Source organism: Xiphophorus couchianus, chromosome 19, assembly GCF_001444195.1.
Source record: "Xiphophorus couchianus chromosome 19, X_couchianus-1.0, whole genome shotgun sequence".
Classification (NCBI taxonomy): Eukaryota; Metazoa; Chordata; class Actinopteri; order Cyprinodontiformes; family Poeciliidae; genus Xiphophorus; species Xiphophorus couchianus.
Genome location: NC_040246.1, coordinates 1,860,602 through 1,882,465, shown reverse-complemented (window position 1 = coordinate 1,882,465; position 21,864 = coordinate 1,860,602). Strand labels below are relative to the sequence as shown.

The 21,864-nt window shown below is 39.1% G+C and overlaps 2 protein-coding genes across 32 annotated transcripts in view; both read right to left on the bottom strand.

Annotated features, from left to right (window-relative positions):
* Window positions 1-8,026, bottom strand: part of LOC114134834 (MAP/microtubule affinity-regulating kinase 3-like) — a 50,956-nt gene extending 42,930 nt beyond the window's left edge. For 15 of the 30 annotated variants that reach the window (XR_003593480.1, XR_003593481.1, XM_028001658.1 and 12 more), the window contains exons 1-2: window positions 7,361-8,025; window positions 282-464 (exon numbers count right to left, since the gene is read on the bottom strand). Coding sequence is in view for 28 of the 30 variants with exons in the window: in XM_028001658.1 (XP_027857459.1) it covers window positions 282-464; window positions 7,361-7,414 (237 nt within the window). In the remaining 2 variants the exon portion in view is untranslated. Of the gene's footprint in view, window positions 1-281; window positions 465-4,720; window positions 4,855-7,360 lie in introns of those variants that run through there. The other 15 variants (XM_028001664.1, XM_028001667.1, XM_028001668.1 and 12 more) reach the window with 4 other exon arrangements.
* Window positions 8,027-10,789: 2,763 nt separating this feature from the next.
* eif5 (eukaryotic translation initiation factor 5) lies at window positions 10,790-20,502 on the bottom strand. 2 transcript variants are annotated; one of them, XM_028000677.1, is made up of 12 exons: window positions 20,381-20,502; window positions 19,622-19,827; window positions 17,443-17,722; window positions 17,268-17,349; window positions 15,761-15,933; window positions 15,453-15,564; window positions 15,214-15,344; window positions 14,243-14,404; window positions 13,812-13,973; window positions 12,481-12,645; window positions 12,169-12,312; window positions 10,790-11,243 (listed from the first exon to the last, which is right to left on the bottom strand). In XM_028000677.1, exons 3-12 carry the CDS (start codon window positions 17,512-17,514, stop codon window positions 11,145-11,147), a joined length of 1,302 nt encoding a protein of 433 aa, XP_027856478.1. In that variant the 5' UTR covers window positions 17,515-17,722; window positions 19,622-19,827; window positions 20,381-20,502; the 3' UTR covers window positions 10,790-11,144. The 2 variants fall into 2 exon arrangements, with proteins under 2 accessions (XP_027856478.1, XP_027856479.1); XM_028000678.1 differs by lacking the exon at window positions 20,381-20,502 and adding an exon at window positions 20,129-20,351.
* Window positions 20,503-21,864: the final 1,362 nt, after the last annotated feature.

Below are 21,864 nucleotides of genomic sequence, written 5' to 3'. Positions count from 1 at the left end.
GAAATTTGAGTGTAACTTAACGCCTTGAAATTGGGCCTCTGCCTCTTTAAGAAGCTCCTTCTATTTCTGAAACTCCACCTTCAGAAAGGCAGCACAACATGGCTCCTCTATTGACATTTATCAACATTTTACCAGCGTTGCTCAGAGAAGTAGCTCCTATAATGAGCTCAGCAGTTGTGCTGTCCCAACAGGTGTTTGCTAATTGCTCCTGGCTAGCCTGAAGGAGCCGACTTTAGAGAACTTACTTTTGAAAGTAAAAGACAGCGATCTCCGCAGCTTACCTCTCTGCCGGTGAGGATGTGCCGGGCAAGTTTAACTTTGGCGAAGTTGCCTTTGCCGATGGTCTTGAGCAGCCGATAGTTGCCCACATGGGGTTGCTGCGACTCGTCCGAGCTGCGGGATCGCATGCCGGTCCGACCTGAGCGTGTGCTGAGCTCCTGGCGCCCGTTGCTGTGAGATGTGTGCTGCAGACAGGACAACAACGTTAGAGAACTGCTGCAGCGCTTCAAGTACCAGTAAACTGTCGATTAAAAGAAATCCACTTTTCTGGTTGATCGCCGATTAAAAAGGCTGATCTGCCGATTCTGGTTCTGTCCGTTACCAATTTTTGATTTTTTTTTTTTTGTCGGAAAGCCTGATTTAATCAAGGCTGTGACTTAAATCAATCTAAACCACAGCGATTCAGTAAGTCACCTCTGTTTGCACACACCAGGTGTGACTTGGTACTTGTCTGTTTTACTCCGGCTGCAGGAGACAGCTTTCAGCAGATAACAGGAAGACTGAATGAAGTGCAGCTAACACAGTCTGTCCTGTTCTTTCAAAGTTTCAACTTGTTATGGAACATGCTGAATATGAAATGTTGGCAGCCTTCTGAAAGGCTCAGAGAAATGCTAACAGCCGGCTTACCATTGAGCATTGTGTCTCAAAGAGAAACAACGCTTGTCACGCCAAATGCTAATGCTAAAGACAACTTCAAACAGAAAACGAAATTGTGATGTTAAATTTTAAATGAGCAAAATCTTGTTTTACACACAAGGTGTAAACAATGAGTCACTGCTTACAGCAGGAAAACTGAAGAATTAGTTTCAAACACAACTTGAGATTGGAAATAAACCACGATTATGACTGGTTCTGCTCGAAATATCAGTCATTTCTTCAGTAATCAGCACAACCATAGAAATATGACTATCGTTATCTTTTTATCTAAACAGATTTCTGTTTTCGGTATCAGAGTCTGACTCATCCTGAAAGCTCCACATCTCAGCCTCTTTACTGCAGAATGGACACCAGAAGCAGGACTTTACTACAGAATCCTTACAAACTGCTTCAGCTTTTGACTGTCCTTGGACATGCTTCACATAAAGTATTGCACTCAAAAGGTTAATTGAAATTAATGCTAGTGTTATCATGCATCATGTCACATCATATATGACCACACAAAGCCTTTTGAGTTCACAGAACTTTTGTGTTACACGTGGAAGCTTTTCGTCTTAGATCAAATGTACGGGTGCATCAATAAATCACACCAGTTTCCTTAATGTATAGTGTCCAACAATCGTCACCCCACTGTTGCCAACTTAGTCAATATATTAAGCGACTTTTCAGGAAAAAAAAGGAAAGAAAATTGGTATTGGTCAAGATTGGAAGGTCAGGCTTTTTTTTATTTTTATAAATTTAAATAATAATAAATTGGTGATTGGCCAGAAAAGAGCAATTGGAGCACCACTAATAGAATGTGCCGTTTCTCACAAAACAGTTAAAACAGACACAGTTTGTTGGTTGTTGCGACCCTGAAGTCGCAGCTGACAGCATCTCTTCTTTAGTCGCAGACAGAACGCTCAGGATTCTTTTAATTAGCACACATCACGTTTGGGTAAAGTTATTGAAATTAGATCATTCGGCGTTTAAGAGATCCAGGATAAATCCATCTGTTGGTTTACATCCACTTTTTGTCAGCAGATTAAAAATAAATAAATGAAATAATCCGAGTTCATTTTCAAATTTTTGCTGAAGTTTCCTAAATGGGGAGTGGGGGAAACGTTAAATGTTTACGTCACTTGTAAAACTGACACTGCTAAATGTTATGGAAAAGCACCTGAGGCGCGTTTAGTTAAACCTCTCTTAACGGAAAGGCATGCGTGTCTGAATTAAAGCTAAAGGGTCAATCAATTAATCAGTCTGGGTAAACAAGCTGCTAACGCATAACTCTTGCTAAACAACAACCAGAACCGACACACCTCAGATGAAAACATTACATCATGGCTCTAATAATTAATATGCTAACAATGCTAGTCAACATTGTTGGTTGTCTTCATAAGTTCTGACTGGCTGCTCTGGCGTCAGTCTCAGTTTTTTGTCCCACTTTGATTAAATCTGCGACAAAAACTTCTCTGGAAATGGAACAGAAAAAAATGTAATCGCTCACACTATTTATGTTATGCAGTCAAGCTAAAAAACAAAAAGGAAATGCAATGATGGTCGATAAGCTTTGTTATGGTGCAGCCTAAAATTAAGAACAGTCGCAGTTTAAAAGTTGTGTCGTCACAGAAAAGCCTTTTTTGTCCCTTTGTCTCCAGACGACTGGAGGAAACGAACTGAGCAGACAGATACTGTGGTCCGGTATTGATTAGCAGGGAGTCTCTACCTCCCCTTCCTCTTAACTACCAACAAACTAATGCCGTTACCTCTGAAGAAGGTGTAGAGAAAAGCGTGCTGTGCTGGTGCAGAGTTGGCAAATAAATTTGGAATTCAGCAGACTTCAATCTGCTTAAACAAAATGTTCAAAGTAAAGTTAGCACTGTTTTTCTGACCGGTTTCGACCGATGATAAACCTCACATCTGAATCGGAAGTGAGAAAAGTGGAACGGTGCGTTCCTACCGTTACTGAGCAGACAATGCAGTGAAGAGAGAACATTTCTGTCAGACAAAGATTTAAATTTAAGACCTACTTCAATGTCAGAAATAACTTATTTTACTTTTTCTCAACATACTTCCCAATTTAAGGTAAAATGACTTTTCAACACTTTAGTCTCACATGTATGTGCTACCATGGAGGTACTGCATGTTGACAGTTTTCATTTGGCTCTTGAAATTTAAGTTGTTGTTTTGTTTTTTTTTCTTAATTGCCAAACCCTCAGTTTAGATTCTTTCCTGCAGTCACTTCGTCTCTTCCTTTTGTACCTTTAAAACCATTTCAGTGCTTAAGCCATGTTCTAGTTTTGACCCATGTTATTTTATGGAACTGCATAAAAACTGTTTCACATCCTATTATTTCTGCTCTGCTCCACGTTCGGTCTGACCGACTTATGAAACGTGACAGATTATTGATGACTCTAGATCAAATCACAATAACCGAGTCAGCTCCAGTTGGTAGGGACTACTTACTGGAGTCACATAACCACGTTGTTTTACTGTAGACAATACATACTGCAAAAACTAAAAGTTACTGTGGGCAGCAGAAAAGCTATGAAGAATGTTTCTCAAATCTGTTAATTGTGGTTCTTAAAGAAAAACTGGAATAATAAAAATACACTACTGATAGAATAAAAATATAGAAACATTTACAAAGGAAAGGATGTACAAATTTAAGACAAACAAAAATGTTAGACTTGTGATAGAAAATCTAATAAACGTCTTGACTTTCGTCCATTGCATTTCTCAAAAACAAAAAGTCGGCACCAAAGCTTTTATGGGAGAAGCAAAGAGTGCACAGATTTACTAGATACCTTAATGTTTGAGATCAGTGAGAGGAAATCTGCAAATATTCATGAATATTTAAAGCCCAAAGTTAGGATGCCTACATTTACAACTTTTTAATACCTCACTGAAACCTTTAGTTGCGTGACTGAAGGACGGCATTTTAGAAAATGTAGAGTACAAAAAGTTTCAATACTGATCGGGACAGACTTCACACTACCGGACATCATCCACAGCATGTCATACAGAAACCAAGATTGAAAGGACAGAACTTTTTTAGTCTCTTAAGATATCAGTTTAATAATTTTTCATTCTTTTTATAGAATTGATTTCTCTCCAACTGGGAGATTTTCAAAATCTCAGTGTGTCTCTGGACAGACTGCGCTCAGACTGCCAGATAAACCATCTCAGGCCGTCTCAAAGTGCAGAGAAAATATCCTCAAAATCTTTCGAGTCCATTCCCACCTGTCTATAGCGCTACCTGGGTGTGATCAGGTCCCCCCCTCCCCCCGCTGGATGTTCAGGGTCTGTCATAAAGTGGGAAATTTAACTTTTACAGTTGAAATGTCCACACAGATCAACCTTTTTACACAGGGGCCAAATATGAAAAGCAAAACAACATTAAATCAAACAAAACTCAGTGGAGGGGCTGCAGTTCCAGTCCGAGTCACTCGACCCTGGAAACGTCAAAGCTTGAAGGAAGTAGACGTGAAAAGCATCAGTAGACCATAATAAGGTCAGTTTAACCCTGAACTCAGCCAGACAGATTTTCATTCTCTACAGGAATATTTTTGGGCTTCTGACTGGAAACAGCACTGCAGATAAAAATATCATAAACTAGGATAAGGTGACTGCAGGCGGAATAAAATAACTCAATATTAGAACCTAGTTGTGGAAAAAACAACATCTAATCCTAACATTTTGTTTCATTTTCCAGCTCCTGACTTCCTGTTGGGAGACTGAAAAAAACCCCAAAAACATTCCTTGATGAAAGTCCTTCGTTTCTTTCGGAGAAGTTACTCACAAGGCTGCGGTGTCTCCTGGCTGCCTGGGACCCTGTCATGTCTCAGCCCGCTGATACGCTCCAACAATGCCGGTTCGCCCCGACTCCGGAGCCCCAGTGACCACACAGGAGGAGAAAGCTCCCGTTTAGTCAAGCGGAATGCCGACACGCCCAAACCTGAACCCGGCCCCACACGCCTTCAAAATAAAGGCCGCCTTCGCTCGCGTTGGGAACATGGAGTCCTACATTTCTTATCCGTGTCAACATCAGCTAAAAGTGCCATCTGAAACTCCTTATTGGTTGGCTTGTTGACACAGAACGGAGGCAGAGCAGTTCATCAATAGTTCTGAGCTGTTTGTGCTCCGCGTCATCTCCAGCTGAGTGCGTGTCGCCACCGTGACGAGTCATGAGACGGAGGAGGTCACGCACAGGTGTTCGGGGCTTGCAGCCGCAGGAATGGAGGAAGAAATAAAAGAGGCCGACACTAGGGAACTCTTTTAGTGGTTAGCTGTGTTTTTCAATAAGAAAATAAACGCAGAGTAAAACAAAAACAACAAAAAAACCTGACATTTGAGAATTCCCCCAAAATATCATATTTTCTTTCATTTTCTGAACTAATTTTCACATTCGTTCCATTAGGGAACAAGCGACTTGTTTTAAAAACGATAGGTTTGATAAAGTGGACAGAAAAAAAATTTCTAAAAAGAAAACATTTTTTTGTTATTATTGTAGTTAAGGAAGAAGATTATAAAACCAATCTGAAAAAATATAAACCGGTTATCTGACGTATCGAAATAAAATATGAAAAATAATTATAGCCAGCAGGAAGTTGAGGCTCGTGTGTTTTAATGACTTACTGTGTGAACAAACGTGTGATTGTTACTGCGTTTCTTATTTAACGGAAACACTCCAGTTGAAAAATTTTGTTTTTTTCGACACGTGCAAAATATTGACAAAGCTTTGTACGTATTTGTAATGGACTATTAACGGCACACGCGTCGACATGACCTGGGTTACAAAAACCAGCAAGCCGCCTCTGTCTTCATTTAGTTGTGGGAAAAGCAGCAGAACCTTCTATTAGCGGTGCACTGATTGCAGTTTTCTGGGCGATCACTGTGACCGGTCGATTCTGACCAATACTAAATTTCTTTTACCCTGAAAAGTTGCTAAGCGGCAAAGTCCATAAGTTGGCAACAGTGGGGACGTGTAGATGTGAGCTCCATCAGTAACGTCCTCTCTCACAGCAGGGCGAGAGAGAGCAGTGTAAACTTTTACAGATTTCAAGCTACGACCACAGTATTCTACGTGTTTTAATGGGATTCTATGCAAAATTGAACAGAATTTGACAAACAGAAGAAAATCCTCATGCTTTCCCAGCATATTTACACAGAAAATATCTGAAAAGTGTTACTTTTACAGTTGGAGGCAACAAAACCACCACATTCTGTTGTATCTGCAATGAAATCAAGTGTTCTGGTGTCAGTCTGCCAGCCCCGCGCACCTAAAGACTGAAATGTTTGCCATCTCTTTCTTCCCTTCCAGAGCAGCTCCAGCTCCGTCAGACTGGATGGAGAACATTTGTGGTCATCGGCTCTAAAGTCTTGACCCAGATTCTCTTACAACGGGCCATTGTGAGACATAAAAATGCTTTGGTGGAACTCATTAGCTCCAGCTGCATCTTCAGAGTGGATGTTGTGTTGGAAAGGGAAATTCTCACCTCTGCCCAGCTCCATCCATCCTGAAGACAGGTATTCACACAGCATGATGCTGCTGCCGCCGCCATGCTGACCGTGGGTCAGATTGTCACTTATAGTTAAAGGAACTTTGCATATTGACCAAAAAGTTCAATTTTGCACTCATCACATTTAACCTTTTTTTTTTTTTTTTTTTTTTTTTTTTGCAAAATGTAAATTAATTTCTTATAGTTTTCTACTTGCAATATATCATGTCAGATTTGTGGAGTGCACAGCTTTATATATTTTATTAGCAAAACCGCACAAAACATACATTTAGTTTAACATTCTTATTTAAGCAAAGTGATTCAGCGTAGAGTATATGGATGTTACATATATTATTCTTTTTGGTGATGATTTTCAGTTCACGTAAAGGATTAAAAGTAGTCGGTTTGAAATGATTCCGACCGAGGCCCTTTATTTTTTTAAAAATTTCAGGCCGGAAGCACAGATGGTTGCATCACTACCGGCTTGACAATTTTTTGTTTCTCACAGAGGGGAGTCAAGCTGCCACGAAGGGGCGAGACCAAAGCAGCTCCAGTCTGGGAGCTGACTGGATGAAACCCATTGGTGACAGCTGCCGCAGCCAATAGGAAGCCGAGACAGAAACTTACAGTTGCCTGCCAGAATCAGCAGGCAAAGTACTGTAGTTTTGTTCGTGGTTAGGCCTAAACATCCCGGCTGCACCTTATTATCTGTAAGAATACAAATTTGGCGTCAAGTAAAGCATTAAGCTTAGAATAAATAGATGCATCCACATCAAGGATGAACTGGACGCGATTTGACGCAGAAGTTGAACTTGTTTGCGATTTCCAATCAAAGTAGAACTCGCACCGAGGACCAATTGGGTTATCATGCACACAAACGATAAAAAAAACAAATCAGTGAAATCCAAAGAAACATGCGATAAACAAGCTCTTCTACTTACACTTTCCGTCACCTTCTCGTTGACCGTCGGCAAAGGAGTTTTTGTTGACATCATTTCTTAGGTCTTCCCTAACCAGGAGCCGTTTGAGCTGAAAAAATAATCCTCCGTTTTAAATCCACCAGCCAAGAAATCTGGTTATTATTGCTTTGCTTTGCAGGTCTCTGTGGAAAAATAGGCTCAGCATGTATCGTGACAATTTTCAGCCCAGACCGGACGTGTTAGAGCCAAGCACCTGAGAAATTCCGGAGCGTAACAAAAAAATACTAAAATAAAAAAAAAAATTACAATCAACTTGTATTTAGTGTTTAAGCTGCGGAGATAACATGCTCCTGCTGTAACCTTTGTTCGACTCGTCAGGGTAGCCGGAGTCCGTTTGTCCGCTCGGCTTTCAGTCAGTGAAGCTAACTAAACTAACGAGAAGGCGATGTTGTCGGTCGTCACTTCCAAAAATCACCACAGTCCTCTTTCTTCCCCCCCCCCCCAAAATGACTCGCTTCAAAAAAACAACATGACCTCCGGTGGTAAAGGTGGGTGTTTGGCAGACGGTTTTAAAAGGTCCGGGTGACTGAAACGCTCGCCATAGACTCGGTTTCTCCCATCTCCAGCGGCCCGAAGTGAAGCGGGTCTGTCTGTTTTAGGTGGGACCAAAATGGCTACTCAGCGGCTGGGCTGGATTAAGGTGCATTCACGGACTCCTCGCTTGCCCGGATATCAGCGAATCTTAGATTTAATCATTTTTAAAATTGATTGTGGCTGTATTGTTGTTACAAAAATTATACGCACTGATAGGAAAATGAATGAATAAATGAATTATTTAAAAAAAAAAACCCACATCTGACCAGTGGAATATGTACTTCTGCTGTTAAGTTTCACAGAAAAGTTCACTGAAGAAAAGTTCTGTTATTATTTGGGTAGATGACAGCACACGAGGAATAAAAACAATGAGCTGAATATTTCTGAAAGACTTGCAGTGTTCTCACATTTCACTGAATTTTCTGCATCCGTACAGAATAAAAGCAAACACCGATGATAGGAGAAGGTGATTAAAAACATGTAAATGAAGATGGAAAAAAGTCCTGCCTTATAAGAGGCACTTTAATAACCTCCAGACATTTTATATCAGTACAACAACAAATGTTGGGTCTTTTCCATTTGTTATGTTAGAGAAAGAAAAAAGGAAGGAAGGAGAGAAAGAAGGAAGGAAGAGAGAGAGAAAGAGAAAGAAAGCAAGAAAGAATCAAACAAAAACAAAGAAAGAGCATAAAATATAGAAAATATAGAAAGTTGCAGATATAAACGATTTTTAACCCCTTTGGATATTTAAGGGAAGGAGGAATTTTGTAATTTCATGGGTCACAATAATTTACGTTGTTTTGCTTTCGAATTACTAGCATTGACAATATTAAACCGTTTAGCAAACAAACCTGTAATTAAAAGAATGAGAGTAATTGTTCTGATTTCAACTCGTTTTTCATAAGCAAGCAAAAGCTACTGTATCTACAGTAGCTTACAATGTTTGTCAAGATGGGAATGGCCGTCACATTTAAACGAGTTTTAAAAACTGCCATAGTGTGGACACTATTCTCATTTGTTCTACTAGTCCGTCTCTTTTACAGTAAATATTGAATATTTATCTGTACATTTTTTAAAATTAAGTGTTTGAGTTTTACTGTCTCTAAAATATCTTTCAGCAAAAAAAAAAACAAACTATTTCTTTAATTCTTTTTGTAAATGTACTAAGTGTACCTTGGAATATTACCTTCTTATATTTTCTTTAAATACCTGGTTAAACTATTTAGAGATGAAAAGGATGTATGAAATGTGGAAAATATTGGGCAAATTATTTGTAAAATGCAAATCTGAGGTGTAAAATCACAATATACATTTTCTTGTGGGTATTAACTCAAAATTGTTCTCTGTCTCTTCAGTGGAAACTGTTCACATGGATTATTCTTAATCCTTAAACCAGATTTAATTTATCCCATGACATTGTGGCCCCAACGTGTGCATATATGAGCTTAAAGAAATTTGACGGCTTGAAATTGGGCCTCTGCCTCTTTAAGAAGCTTCTGCTCTTTCCGACACTCCACCTTCAGCATGACATCACAACCTCCCTCCATTAAGCCGTTTACAAACTTTCGTCAGAACACTGAGCTGAGAAATAGTTTGTCTGAGCTCTGTAGAATCTCAGTTCTGCCAGGTGTTTGCTAATTGCTGCTGCCGCTAGTCTGAAGGGGCTGGACTGCAGCACGGAAGTGTTTTACACCCATTTAAATGGTTGCCATGGGAGATTCAAGGATTTCTAAAACATGCATGAAAGGATCAAAACACTCTCAGTACGTTTTTGATGAGGGAATAACATAACATGATATAAAACTAAAGATTTTTTTTTACCTTATACTGCCCCTTTAAGTTATTTTTCATATGCAGATGCAAAAGAATAACTGATCCGTTTTGTTGTATGCTGTTAAAAAGGAGCGTTAAATCCCACATACAATGGCTTCTGTTTTTATGAGGTTTGTTTCACTCACTTTTGTGTCCGACAGGACCTGAAAGCCTCACAAGCATGTTTAGCTGAACGGGCGGAAACCGACTGACCCCGGTCCCACCGGACTACAAAGTACTGCGAGGACCGTCACCGGTCCGGAGGAAATGGTTGCGTTGTTCGCGTCAAAGAAGAATGTCCTGCTGCTCTTCGCTCTCCAGCGTTAGGAAGGCAGAGACACAAAATAACAAGGTCGTCAATTATTTTAGATGAACATTTTAGTGTTGGATTTTTTTTTTTTATGTATAAATGTATTGAATTATTCAATTTAGTTATTAAACATTTAGAGCAGCAGATGAACGCGTGCTCTTGACTCGACTAGATGCACGGATTTCTGAGAGTTCTTAAAGTCACAGACCACTTCTGTTCTGTTCATTTAACTCCGTTTCAGCTAGTATTAAAGCAAGCCAAAAACAAGCTTTCGATGATATATGTATGCCTTTTATTACATACAATGATCAGAGTTCGTTTAAATATTTCAATATTTCCTTTCCTTCCCTTTTTTGTTGCATGTTTTGAAGTTAAATTCCTCCCTTAAAGGTGTTTGTTCACTCACGACACCATTCAACTCTAGTGCAACCAGTATTCCAAATACATAGGCTAAATGTAAGCATTTTAACCTTGACTTTACAATCAGCGACAGATTAACATAAAAAGCTGCATTATATGGCCATGTTATAACTCGTGCTCCACTACAGTGACTATTATGAGGAGATGCAATTTTATGTTTAAGCAAGAGAAAAATACTATCACAAAAGAAGCTGAAACTATTTACCTTTCTGGCTGGCACATATAACAGTAAATTTTAGGCGAACAAAAGAATGCCCATTATTGTAAATGTCTTTATAATTTCCAACACTTTAACCAAAACAAACAGTCAGGCATGATGGATAGCAAAACATTCTTTATTGACTGGAAAAATACAGGGACCTCAAAGCAAGAGGAAAGAAAGAAAAAGTGCAGTGAAAAAGATCCCATAACACCCTTGATTAAAATCCCACAAATCAACTTCATTTAATAAACTCATAGCAGAATTATACAGTTATTTTGTAGCAGGTGAAGCGCTATAATACTATTTTCATGCTGTAAAGCCGGAGGGCCGTATAGAGGGTAGTAGGAGAGGAGGGGAGAGGAGAGGGGGGAATCAAGAAGGGAAAAGCGGAGCCGTATCGGTCATACAGGGCCGGCTGAGTTGAAGCCACAACACAGGAGAAAAGCAGCAGCAGCGTCCAGAATCTCTCAGATGGCGTCGATGTCGATATCGTCCTCTTCTTTCTCTGGTGTGTCTGGTTTCACGGTCTCCACTTTGAGCTCGCGGGCAGAGGACGAGTACACAACCTGTGGGAAGAAAAGCACAAAAACTTTTAGCCCACTGTCAGAAGGCTCCTGTAAGCAGCATGTTTATAACGCAGAGTTCAAGGGTCGCTTGTAAGCAACTGTTTTCTGCGTCCATTCCCTCCTGATGTCTGAACCCGTGTGCTGCCATTTCCTCCAGAACATACTGGTATAATCAGTTCATTTTCATGTCAAGGCCGGTAATGTCTAAATATGGGGTTAAATACTCAGATCTTATAATTGTGCATTTTCTGAAATATTTTCCACCGAGATTCAGATCAATCTTTGAGCCACCGATAACCGATTTCTTTTGGCTAAAACGGCAACGATAGAAAACAGATGTCTGTATCAGTCTAATATTTAAAGTGGAACTATGAGCGACATCATGCTTTATTATCCATTTGACATCATATTTAGAATCTGTAATTGCTCTTTCTGAACCATTTCAATGAAGGTTTGTTGAAGTTTATTTTTATATTTTTGACCAGGGTAGTCAACCTATTTTTTTGTGTCCGTATTAACAAAAAAAAAAACATTTTAAGTTCATTCAGGATTGATTTTCTATATAGAATCAGATATCTCAGATATCTGTATCAGAAATGAAAAACGTTGATCAGTTCATCGCTAGATAAAAGTGGGATGCTTTGACTTTAATTTTGTTGTCTTTGTTTTAACAATTTTGTTGAATTTTCTTTTTACAAAAGACAATAGATCACCTTCAAAAATCCTAAAGTAAATAAAATGTTGTGTTTTATTTTATTCTCTTATTAATTGCATGAATTTTATTTTCCAAACAGGTGTCTATGAATTCTCAGAGGAACTATCACTTTAAAAATGACACTGCAAAAGAATCAACTGCCAGTTTGGAGCATTGAGGACATTTCCAGGAACCTTTTGTCCAAACGAGAAAGAAAGAGGAAAGCCGTACCTCGACGTTTTCGTCGTCTTCCTCCTCCTCCTCCTCCTCGCTGCCCTCGCTCTCTTCCTCCGCCTCCTTCAGCCATTTGACAAAAGGAGCGGCCTTGGCATGGATCTCTTTGGCAAGTTCCTTGGAGACGTACTTCTTAGAAACCTGAGGAAAACAGGAAACGAGAGCAGACGGGGGAAACATTGGATACAAGAAAAACAAGACGTGAAACTACTAACATCAAAGTGCTACGATTGGGATACTTTTGAGCCTTTGCTCATGTTTTTTGGAGACACTGAGAACTGAACCGACGGCGGCTGCCAGCTCACTGACCCTCTCAGCCCAGGCGAAGATGACGTCCTCCTCCAGCAGGTCGGCGTCGTACAGGTCTTTGAGGATGATGGCGACGCGCTGCAGCAGCTGCACCTGGTGGAGCTTCACCACGCACTCGAAGCCTCCCAGCAGATACTTCTGGGCTTTCTTGTTGTTGTGACAGAACTGGGATACGAATGTGAATAACATACGGCAGATACGTTACAGTCACTTCCAGCAGAAAAATTGTTTTATTGAACATTAGGGACAGAAAAAGAAAAAAAGAAAAAGTTATGTTTTCTAAGTAGTGTGCATGGAAGAACCTTCAACTGCAATAAGTGCTGGTTTCATATACATTCAAACAATTAAAAACTATAAACATGGGTCCTCACAGAAATGCATTTATGTTCAAATGTAATATCAATAATTGATCAGGATTGCCAGAGCTTTCAGATAAAGTTACTGAACCTGGCCATCATGTCTACTGATGGACTGAGTCAAGAACTTCTGCACTGAGAAATAAAACCGCTTATGTATAAATGAAAAAGACAATAAAACAAGCAGCCTCAAGCTGTGTATTTTATCAATTTGTCTTCATTTTATATTTTAGAAATTGAGTATTAAGTCATGAGACTCTCAGATTACATGTCTTGCTCTAAATATTTAATGTAACAAAGTTTTCCATCATCTTGTCATCATTCTCAGTTTAATGTACAAAATAATTCTGATGACGGGAGATCAGGGTTTTTACATAGGCAATGCTTAAAGTTCAATGTGGCCACTGTTTATTTTACCTGTTTGTTTTTTTTCATTCCTGTAACTGAACGTTTGGAGTGTTAACATGAAACCTGAGCACTCATGAGCTGGGTTTCTTTTTCCTTCAGTAATTCTTGTTATTTAATCAGGGATACCAATGACTGCTGATGCCGTTTTTCATTTCCTCATCTTTAGAGATCCTCTCACTCAGTCCAAAACAATATCTGATACTCTTTCCAGACAATTTTAATATTCTGGAAGTGTTCTTAGATACTCTCATTTAAAAAGATGGAAATAAATGGTTAATAATGAATCTCGCTGTTTTTACTGTTTGTTAAATGAGCTCACAGGCTTTTCACTGTAGCTGTGTGAAAGACAACAGGATGTGTAACATCACTGTGCTGCCCAAACATATGCCTGTTTTTGTTTTTAAAGGCAAATGTTCACCATTAATAAGCAAACATCAGGTTGATTTAATTGGCATGCTGACATCAATCCATTTCTAAATTACAAAAAGGCTGTGGGTGGTGTTAAAGCTCTTTCTAAATGAAGTTGTTGTTGTTGATGATTTTCAGACTGTTATAACAGAGACGTACTCTCAGGAAGTGGCGTTTGTACTTCTTGATCTGGTCCCGGATGTTCTCGTTGAAGAGGAGCTCGCTGAGGATGAGCGGACCCATGGCCTTCACGTCCAGACGCTCTGCCTCTGCCAGGATCTCCTTATCTGCGCCATCGATGGTTCCGCTCTCCTTCTTTTGCTGTTTAAGAACAAACAAAGAGGTGAACAACTGCGGGGAAAGATTTGTTCTTGTTAAATCTAATAACTGGTCCCTCGACTGCTCAACTCGACACTGTTTGGGTGGTTTTCCTTTAATATAGTACTGTAAGCGACACAAACAAGGATGAACTTTCGACGTTTTATTTTTTGTCTGATTCTGTTCCTGTTGGGAGTTGTACACTGACTTCGCCCCGTCAGCCAATCAGACAGCATCTTTTGATGAAGCGTACTCAGTCTCAGCGGTCTTACTTTCACAAAGCTGTAAAAGAGGTTGACCCTCTCCTCCAGAGGTTTCTCTAGGTCCTCGCTCAGGGTCAGATTCTTGGCGTGGTTGCTGATCTCTTCCATCCGGCGCCGCTGTGCCTCCTCCGTCGTCTCCTCTGCCCAGTCCTCGTCGTCATCGTCTCTATCCTGGGAACGGGAAGGAAGAAGAAACTGCATTAAGCACCTGGTTCTATAAATAATCATAAAACTTGAACAAACATTTAGGGATAAAACAGCACATGCATTTCGTTTCCGAACCGACAGGGCTGGAGCAGATATTTTTGGTACAGATAGTTGGAGGTTTGTTTAATTAATGTGATTAACCATTTTTGCAATTGTGTTTTAATTTTAAAGAAGCAGTTTTATGTGTTTTAGTGCCATTTTATAGTACAATCAAGTAACTATGTTACCTTTAGTTGTTGTAAAAACGACTTAAGACATCTGATTTTCTAATTTATTGCTTTGAAACTGGGTCTCTGCCTCTTTAAAAACTCCTGCTCTTTCTGAAACTCCACCTTCAGTAAGTCATCGCAACAGGGCTCCTCTGTTAACCCTTTAAGAACGTTTTTACCTGAGCTGCTGAGAAGTAGCTCGTATAACGTTTGCCAATTGGTGCTGGCTAGTCTGAAGGAGCTGAGAGGGGGAGAGCAGCTCTGCAAAGCAGAAACTTAGAAACGGCAACTGAGGAGGAGCTTTGTCCTCGAAGGCAGAGCTAGATCCCCCAAGGTGTTCTGCACAGCTCAATATTTGTCATGAGAGTAAAGGATTTCAAACATGCATGGCACTCCAGGTTTGTTTTTGATTATGGAATAACATTATAACATGACGTGAAGCTGAAAAAGTCCATTTTACATGAACACTGCCCCCTTAAACTTGACTGATAATGACAGCTGACTCCATCTACATGTGGGGATCATTCCTAAACTGAACCATCATGTGAATGACAGCAAACACACCACAGCCTCAGGGGCATCAATGTTGTCCTGATTTCCAGTCTCGCCACTGCCAGAGCCGTTTTCCTTGTCCTTCTTGCGGTTCTTCTTTTCCTTCTCTTTCTTGACAGATGCAGAACTGCTATCATTGCTCTCTGTTGACAGGAGGAAACAAGCAAAGCAAAAATAAAAAAAATGTTATGAATGAATTTAAGAGAAGAAGTTCATTTTTATGGTTGAGCCAGTGACCCCTCACTTCTTACCAGGTGGGTTTTTGAGAATGAACGTGCAAAGTTTGTGTCTGGTGTCTAGCATGCCGCGGTATCCACAGGCCTTACAGGAATTGCCGATTGTTTGTTTCTTAGGATTGACATGCTGTAGAGGAAGACAGAAATGAACATAATACTACTATTCTGTCCTCTTTACGCAAAGTATGATCCTTAAGCTCAACTTCTCAAGACAAACAAGACAAACTATGCCATTCTTGTTTCTTCAAAACAATTCATAAAGAGTTCTGTTTCCCATTGGACGGCTTGGCTAAATATCTTTAAGGAAGCAGAAGACTGTTTACCAGGTCAGTTTCAGGGTTGTCACACTCGGGACACAGCACAAATTTTCTGATGAACCCATCAAGCATATCCTGCAACTTGTTCGCCTCATGGGATCCGTTGACGATGTAACGATCGTTTTTGGTATCAAACTGGGTCTGAGCACCGAGTTCACAACCAAAAAACTTGGTCGGGTCTGCAGAGAAGAGACGAGGCCAACAGTTAGAACTACTCTAATTATAAAAATAGCACAATTAAGATATCTATGTCTTATGTTAAGCATGTTCATAAAATTCTAATTTTAGTTTTCAGCTTGGTTTCACTGCGTTTATAATCTGATTGTGCTTTTATAATTATAACAGTTGCATGATTATAGAAACACATTTTGCAATATTATTCTGTATTGAGACGATACTGATCAGGCTTGACCCGCATTTCCCTCAACGCTCTCCGCTATAGTCATTACGTTCCCATTACATCTTTCTGATGTTAGATGTGACATCTTTATTAATAGATGTCACATCTATTAATACAAACATGACATGATAGTTCATCTAAGTAGAGAAAAACACTACAGAATCTGAATGCACTGAATTTGAGATTCCAGCCTACAAAATAATGGAACTAGGCAGTTCTTTAGAAACTCAGAGTCAACACATTGTCTCTAAAAATGATTCAATCTGGACTGAAATGTTCGATGTTAAATCTGTGCTAATGTGAAGGTACATTTGTGCATTAGAAAGTTGCTGTAAAATTTGGTTTTTATCAGTTTTCATTACTTTTTGTTCCAAGATATCCACAGAATTTCCACCTCAAATTAATAATTTTTTTTCTGCTATTCTGTGCATTTGATAACATTTAACCATCTTCAGTTATCTGTGTGCTCCATATATTATAAAATGCAATGCTAAAGCTAGCTCCTGGTTTGACGTTGTGGTAAAAGCTCCACACTGGTATCTGGATAAACAGACCAGTTCTGGATTCACATCTAAGCCACTTACAATATGGGAAATGTTGAGTGTTGACATGTGTTTTATTTCTCATACTTATCTAAACTTGAAAAAGGATTGAACTGAATAGTTTTCCACACTTTATAAAACTGCTATTAAACCTAAATTATAAAAGTGCTCTATAAAATTTTTGATCTAGAGAAGTAGACCACTTATTTTTATATTGAAGTGACTAAATAAAATATCAACTTAACTCTACCACATTGGGAGTATAATGTTAAATCTTCTAAAATCTCCATATTTCTTTTAAGCTGTACTAAACTATCAGATTGTGGAATTGAATGTTCCTCAGAAATAGTAAGTCAACACTGTTCAATGCTGCTACTAAAAGTTAATTTAAAAGAAAAACAAACTTTTATTTTTCACTTTTTTTCTGCTAGCATGAGATTGAGATTTTTTTGTCACTTATTACTGAAGGCAGCATCAAAATTCCATAGCAACAAAAATGGCAGGTCTCAACCTTTTCTTTTTACATTGTTCATCCTAGATAAGCTGAGGTAAAACGGTAAAGTTTACTCACATGTTGGAGGCCTGTTCAAAGCCTTTGCAACATCAACCATGTTGACAATGACCGTCTTGATTCCATTCCCTTTGCCTTCAACCTAAACAGAAAATAAAAAAGACCATAAATCCCAGAGTAGTAGATTTTTTTTTTTTTTAAACGGCTGGGATAAACTTCAACCTGCCAGGGTTACCTTGGCAATCAGACGGGGCATTTTGTAGCGATAGAACTGGTCTGACACGCTGCGGTTGACGTTGACAGACATTTTGGCTGGATGTTAGCACTATCAGTAAGATAAAAGGATCTTGGTTGGGGATTTTTCGGGATCTTCTGTCTGGAAAAGAGGGGATGACATAAACGACTGCAAGCGTGCTCGGTCTCTGACATGAAAAACGTCGTGCCGCTGTGGCCGCAAGCTCCTTGCTTGAAGGCTAGGTTTCCACCACACAGGTTCCAACGGCTGCGCAACAGCTCTGAAAGAGGAGGAGAGGGATAGCCATCAATATTTCAGAAACAAAGACGAGCGCTCCCCTGCTCTAGCTAACCCCTCTGGATGAACAGCATAGAGGAAGCAGCAGCTGTGGAAAAGGCAAACGGCTGTGTTCTACATCTGTCACAATGCAACGTGCAACTTATACCTATTGACCTAGACTTTTAAGAAAAATAAAAAAGTAATCAAGTTTTAGGAAAATACTCTGACATTTTATGGATTTATCAAAAAGAATCAGTCATTTTTCAGTTTAATTTTCTAAAGAAAATCAAAAAAAAATCTCAACTTTCATATTTATGGAAAAGGCATGTAGTTAGAAACCTAATGATGAGAAAAGGGTTTTAAAAAAATAATCCAATGCACCATTTGTGTGTCACTATTGTGGAAATTATGTGCAGATATTAATTGAATGCAACCAAAAAATTAATAAAATGAGAATTTGGATGTTTACTTGAACATCGTTCAGTCGTTGATCGTTTTTAATTAATGACGACTGTAAAGTGGAGGGTCCTGAAGAGCCTCAAGCAGCTTTACAGCTGACGGTTTCAGTTAGCTCAGTTTGGGATTATTGGAGTATTTTTAAACTGAGCTACAGATCACTGGCCCTTCACAATCTTTAGAGAACACAGTTGAGTTTGTCAGTTATCTGAATCATCAGAAAGTCCATGTCACTATGCTATCATCCCATTAGCAGAAGCTGAATAATTCCACCTCAGCTCTTCAACAGCTTCACTCAATCTTCAGAGGCTGACGAGCCACAGCTGTCAAAGCAGACTGATTCAGCATCAAGCGATATCATTTTTACACATAATATAGGTACTGTTTGAAAACAAGTAACCTTCACATTCCATTATAAAACTACAGAATATTAGTATCTGCTAATATATCATTCAATCCAATGAATGCAAGTGTTAAAAAATTATCAAACTCAGCTAAAACCGATAAATCCTTCTGATTAGCCGATAGCATCCCCCCTGTTCTGAGGATCTACTTTCTCTACAGATTCACTGCAATAAGATATTTATCTAATGCAGGCATGGATACCATTCAGAAACTCATTACAAATATATGAAATTATCTCTTTAAAAGGTAACAAAAGCACACAAAAAAAAATTCAAAATAAAATATATATTTCAAAAATAAAGAGAAATTGGATGCCGACTAGTTTTTTACAAAGAAGCTCCGTACAACATTTTTTAGCTAATAGCCAATGTATTCAGAAATTTAGCTAGAATTTTTTTTTATTCTAAATTATCAAACTAGCATTGCATATGCATTGAATATGAAAAAAAGAAGTAATTTTGCATTCCAGACAGCCAGCATGGATTTTAAATGAAAAAGGAAACCAAGCCTCTTAACATTCAGCTTAAACCCCTCTTTGTGGCCACAATAATGGATTTGTATAAGCCTTTTGTCTTATGCTGGGGGGGCCTCTGGCTTTTTGACATATAAGGCCTGCTCTTTTTAATAGGTCACAAACATGAGGCCTGTCAGCTGTAGTCCGACTGATGGAATCCGTACAAATCACACCTGCTTATAACCTGACAAAGTCACTATTACGGTAAATGTCACAAAATGAACGATAAGTGGTTGGTCTAACACGAAAATCCTTTTTGGAAAACCAGAGGGGGGGAACTACTCGGGTGGAGGCTAACAAACTAGCCCAGCTAGCGGCTTGGTGCAGAGTGCGTCATACAGCCACTGCACACGAGTGATGAGACTGGGAGAAGCCATTTTGAACAGTGGCTGAGAAGACGGGGAGCGCTGCTGAATACTGCAGAGTAATGGCAAAGCATACATGAGAATAAGCCAGCTAAGTAACACGTAGCTAACAAGAAAAACAAAACATAATGTATATTGAAATTCGGCTCCCACAACTTACCGTTTCTGCAAAACAAAGACATAAACACAACGCTGATCGTCCAAATGCCGCAGTGAACGGTGGTCGATAGCTGGTGGTGTATCGATTGCGGCAGCAGGGTGTCTAAAACGTTTTCTCAAAGCTTAACACCCTGAGGCGTCCAAATGGTGTCGGTGCCAGGTTCAGACAGAGGAGAGCTTTCTGGATCGTCCTCGATGTCCGGGAACCTTTTTAGTGGAGGGGGGAAAAAAAGGAGCCATTAACGGCGGACTGAAATGCCAGCATCAGCAGGTGCGACAGGCGATAGTGTTCAGTTCGTTTTAACACTGTGGTCACGTCATTGTCATTATTCATTAAAACGCTGTACTAATTACCTCTAATAGAGCAGGGGAGAAAAGTAGACGGGTAACCTGATTGGCTAATGACTATGCGTTCTGGTAACGAAGTTTTTAATGACAAATGGTCAATTAAACACACAAATATATAAATTATGTGTCTAATAACAAGCTAACAAAACTACAGTTTTACCGTTAATTATGTCCGAGAGTGCTGACGTTTACAGAAAAAAAAAGCCCCGTTCCCAAACGTAAGGCCAACTGACGCCACGCAGCTAAAGCTAACATGGTTAGCCAAACGCAGTCGACGCCATTCCGATATTATAATTAAGCAACGTTCACAACACCGTGTAGCTAACTTCAGTTTTTCTACTGTGTTATGTCCACCGTAGAAAAATAAAAAAGACGAATAGAAAGGGCCGTGATGCAGTTATTTATTACCTACCTCTCGAATGTTCTGCGAAATGCAGCTTTTCGTGTCGATTTTTTTCTTTAAAGTTGAATAAATTTAGCAACATCCGGTCTCTCTGTTGTCTAACATTAAAAGTCTTCTCAAATATGTACTGGGTGAATTTAGTACTTTATTGATAGCACCAAAGAAATTGACAGTTAGAAAATTGCTAAACAACGAGAGTCATGTTCTAGGTTAATAATGTAATAAAGAAATTTGTTACTTGAGGCTTTTAGCAATCTGAACTGCACAAATTAGATTTGCATGGGTTTTATTTTGAAAGGATAAAACGACGCATTGTCTAGCTTGATGACGTTCTTTTCTTAGAATATGTACATGTAGAAATAGATGTCGCCTGAAACCCAAAGCATACGTCATTGCCGTCGCCATCTTGTGTTGAGGGAGCGCTCCTCCCTGCGATCCTGACCAGTGTGAAAAGGACGACACATAGGAAAGATGCAGAATTTGTATGGAGCTAAAACGGTGACAGCTCCATAAACTCGTTGCTGAATGTGTTGCTTATAGGTATTAGCACAAAATCAAATAAAAAGCAAATAAATTCTGAACATTTTACTGGTGAAATGGATTGTTTCTGTCATTTTTAAAACACAATTGTTAAATGTTAAGAGACATGGCAGGTTAGAAGGTGGTAAATGCTTACGAAAGTAATCTCAAACGTATAATACGAGATTGTCCCTTTTTATTCGTCAAATAGTCACAGACAGTAATTACTCCCTCATGAAATAACATAAAGAAGGCCATCAATGTTAGAGTATTCAATCTGGTTTACCATCTGTTATAAAAATGAAAGCTGGGTGCAAAAGTGCTTATGATAAATGGTTTTATTAAAACAACACCACACATTCAAACCAGAAATATTGCAATATTACAAAAACAAATTCCTCCATAAATTAGTTGCTACAAGGGGTCAAGAACATGCTTTTAAGACCCTACGAGCAGCCAGCTTCTTTTTCAGTTACAGTTTGTGGCCTGCTTTCCTTTGAAGGATGTCAGTGATGATTTTGCCAAGTTTTTACAATGATTGCCAGCCATACAATGGTCTTAGTATGACATTTTTGCATTGTTTTTTTTTATTGGTCAAGGTAATATTCAAATACACTAAGAAAACAGATTTTGTGTTTTTACCAGCTGTAAGCCATAATCTTAAAAAATTAACAGAAATGTGATGATTGTGAATCAGTGTAATACATGTTTCTCATTTGAAAGGAATGTCAGACTTCACATCTCCATTTTTGTCTTGTATTATTGAGATGCACTTGTCAGTAACAACAAATTTCCATCTATTTTGAAGTGCAGGTACAGTTTAGCTTATCTGCTCTTTATGCGTCTGTATGACCATGTGCCAACAAAACCACAACCAGGTTCAAGATGGACAACCATCTACTGCTACAGACTGAGTGTTTCCATGTGAAGGAAACAAAGAATACAGGGTTAACGGGAGCAACAAAAGACTACCA

Coding starts and splice junctions, on each gene's coding strand:
- eif5 (XM_028000677.1), bottom strand. CDS start 17,514: ATGTCTGTCAACGTCAACCGCAGCGTGTCAGACCAGTTCTATCGCTAC. Junction 15,565..15,760: donor ACAACCCTGAAACTGACCTG/GTAAACAGTCTT, acceptor CTTCCTCTACAG/CATGTCAATCCTAAGAAACA. Junction 12,313..12,480: donor TCTTCGCCTGGGCTGAGAGG/GTCAGTGAGCTG, acceptor TGTTTTCCTCAG/GTTTCTAAGAAGTACGTCTC.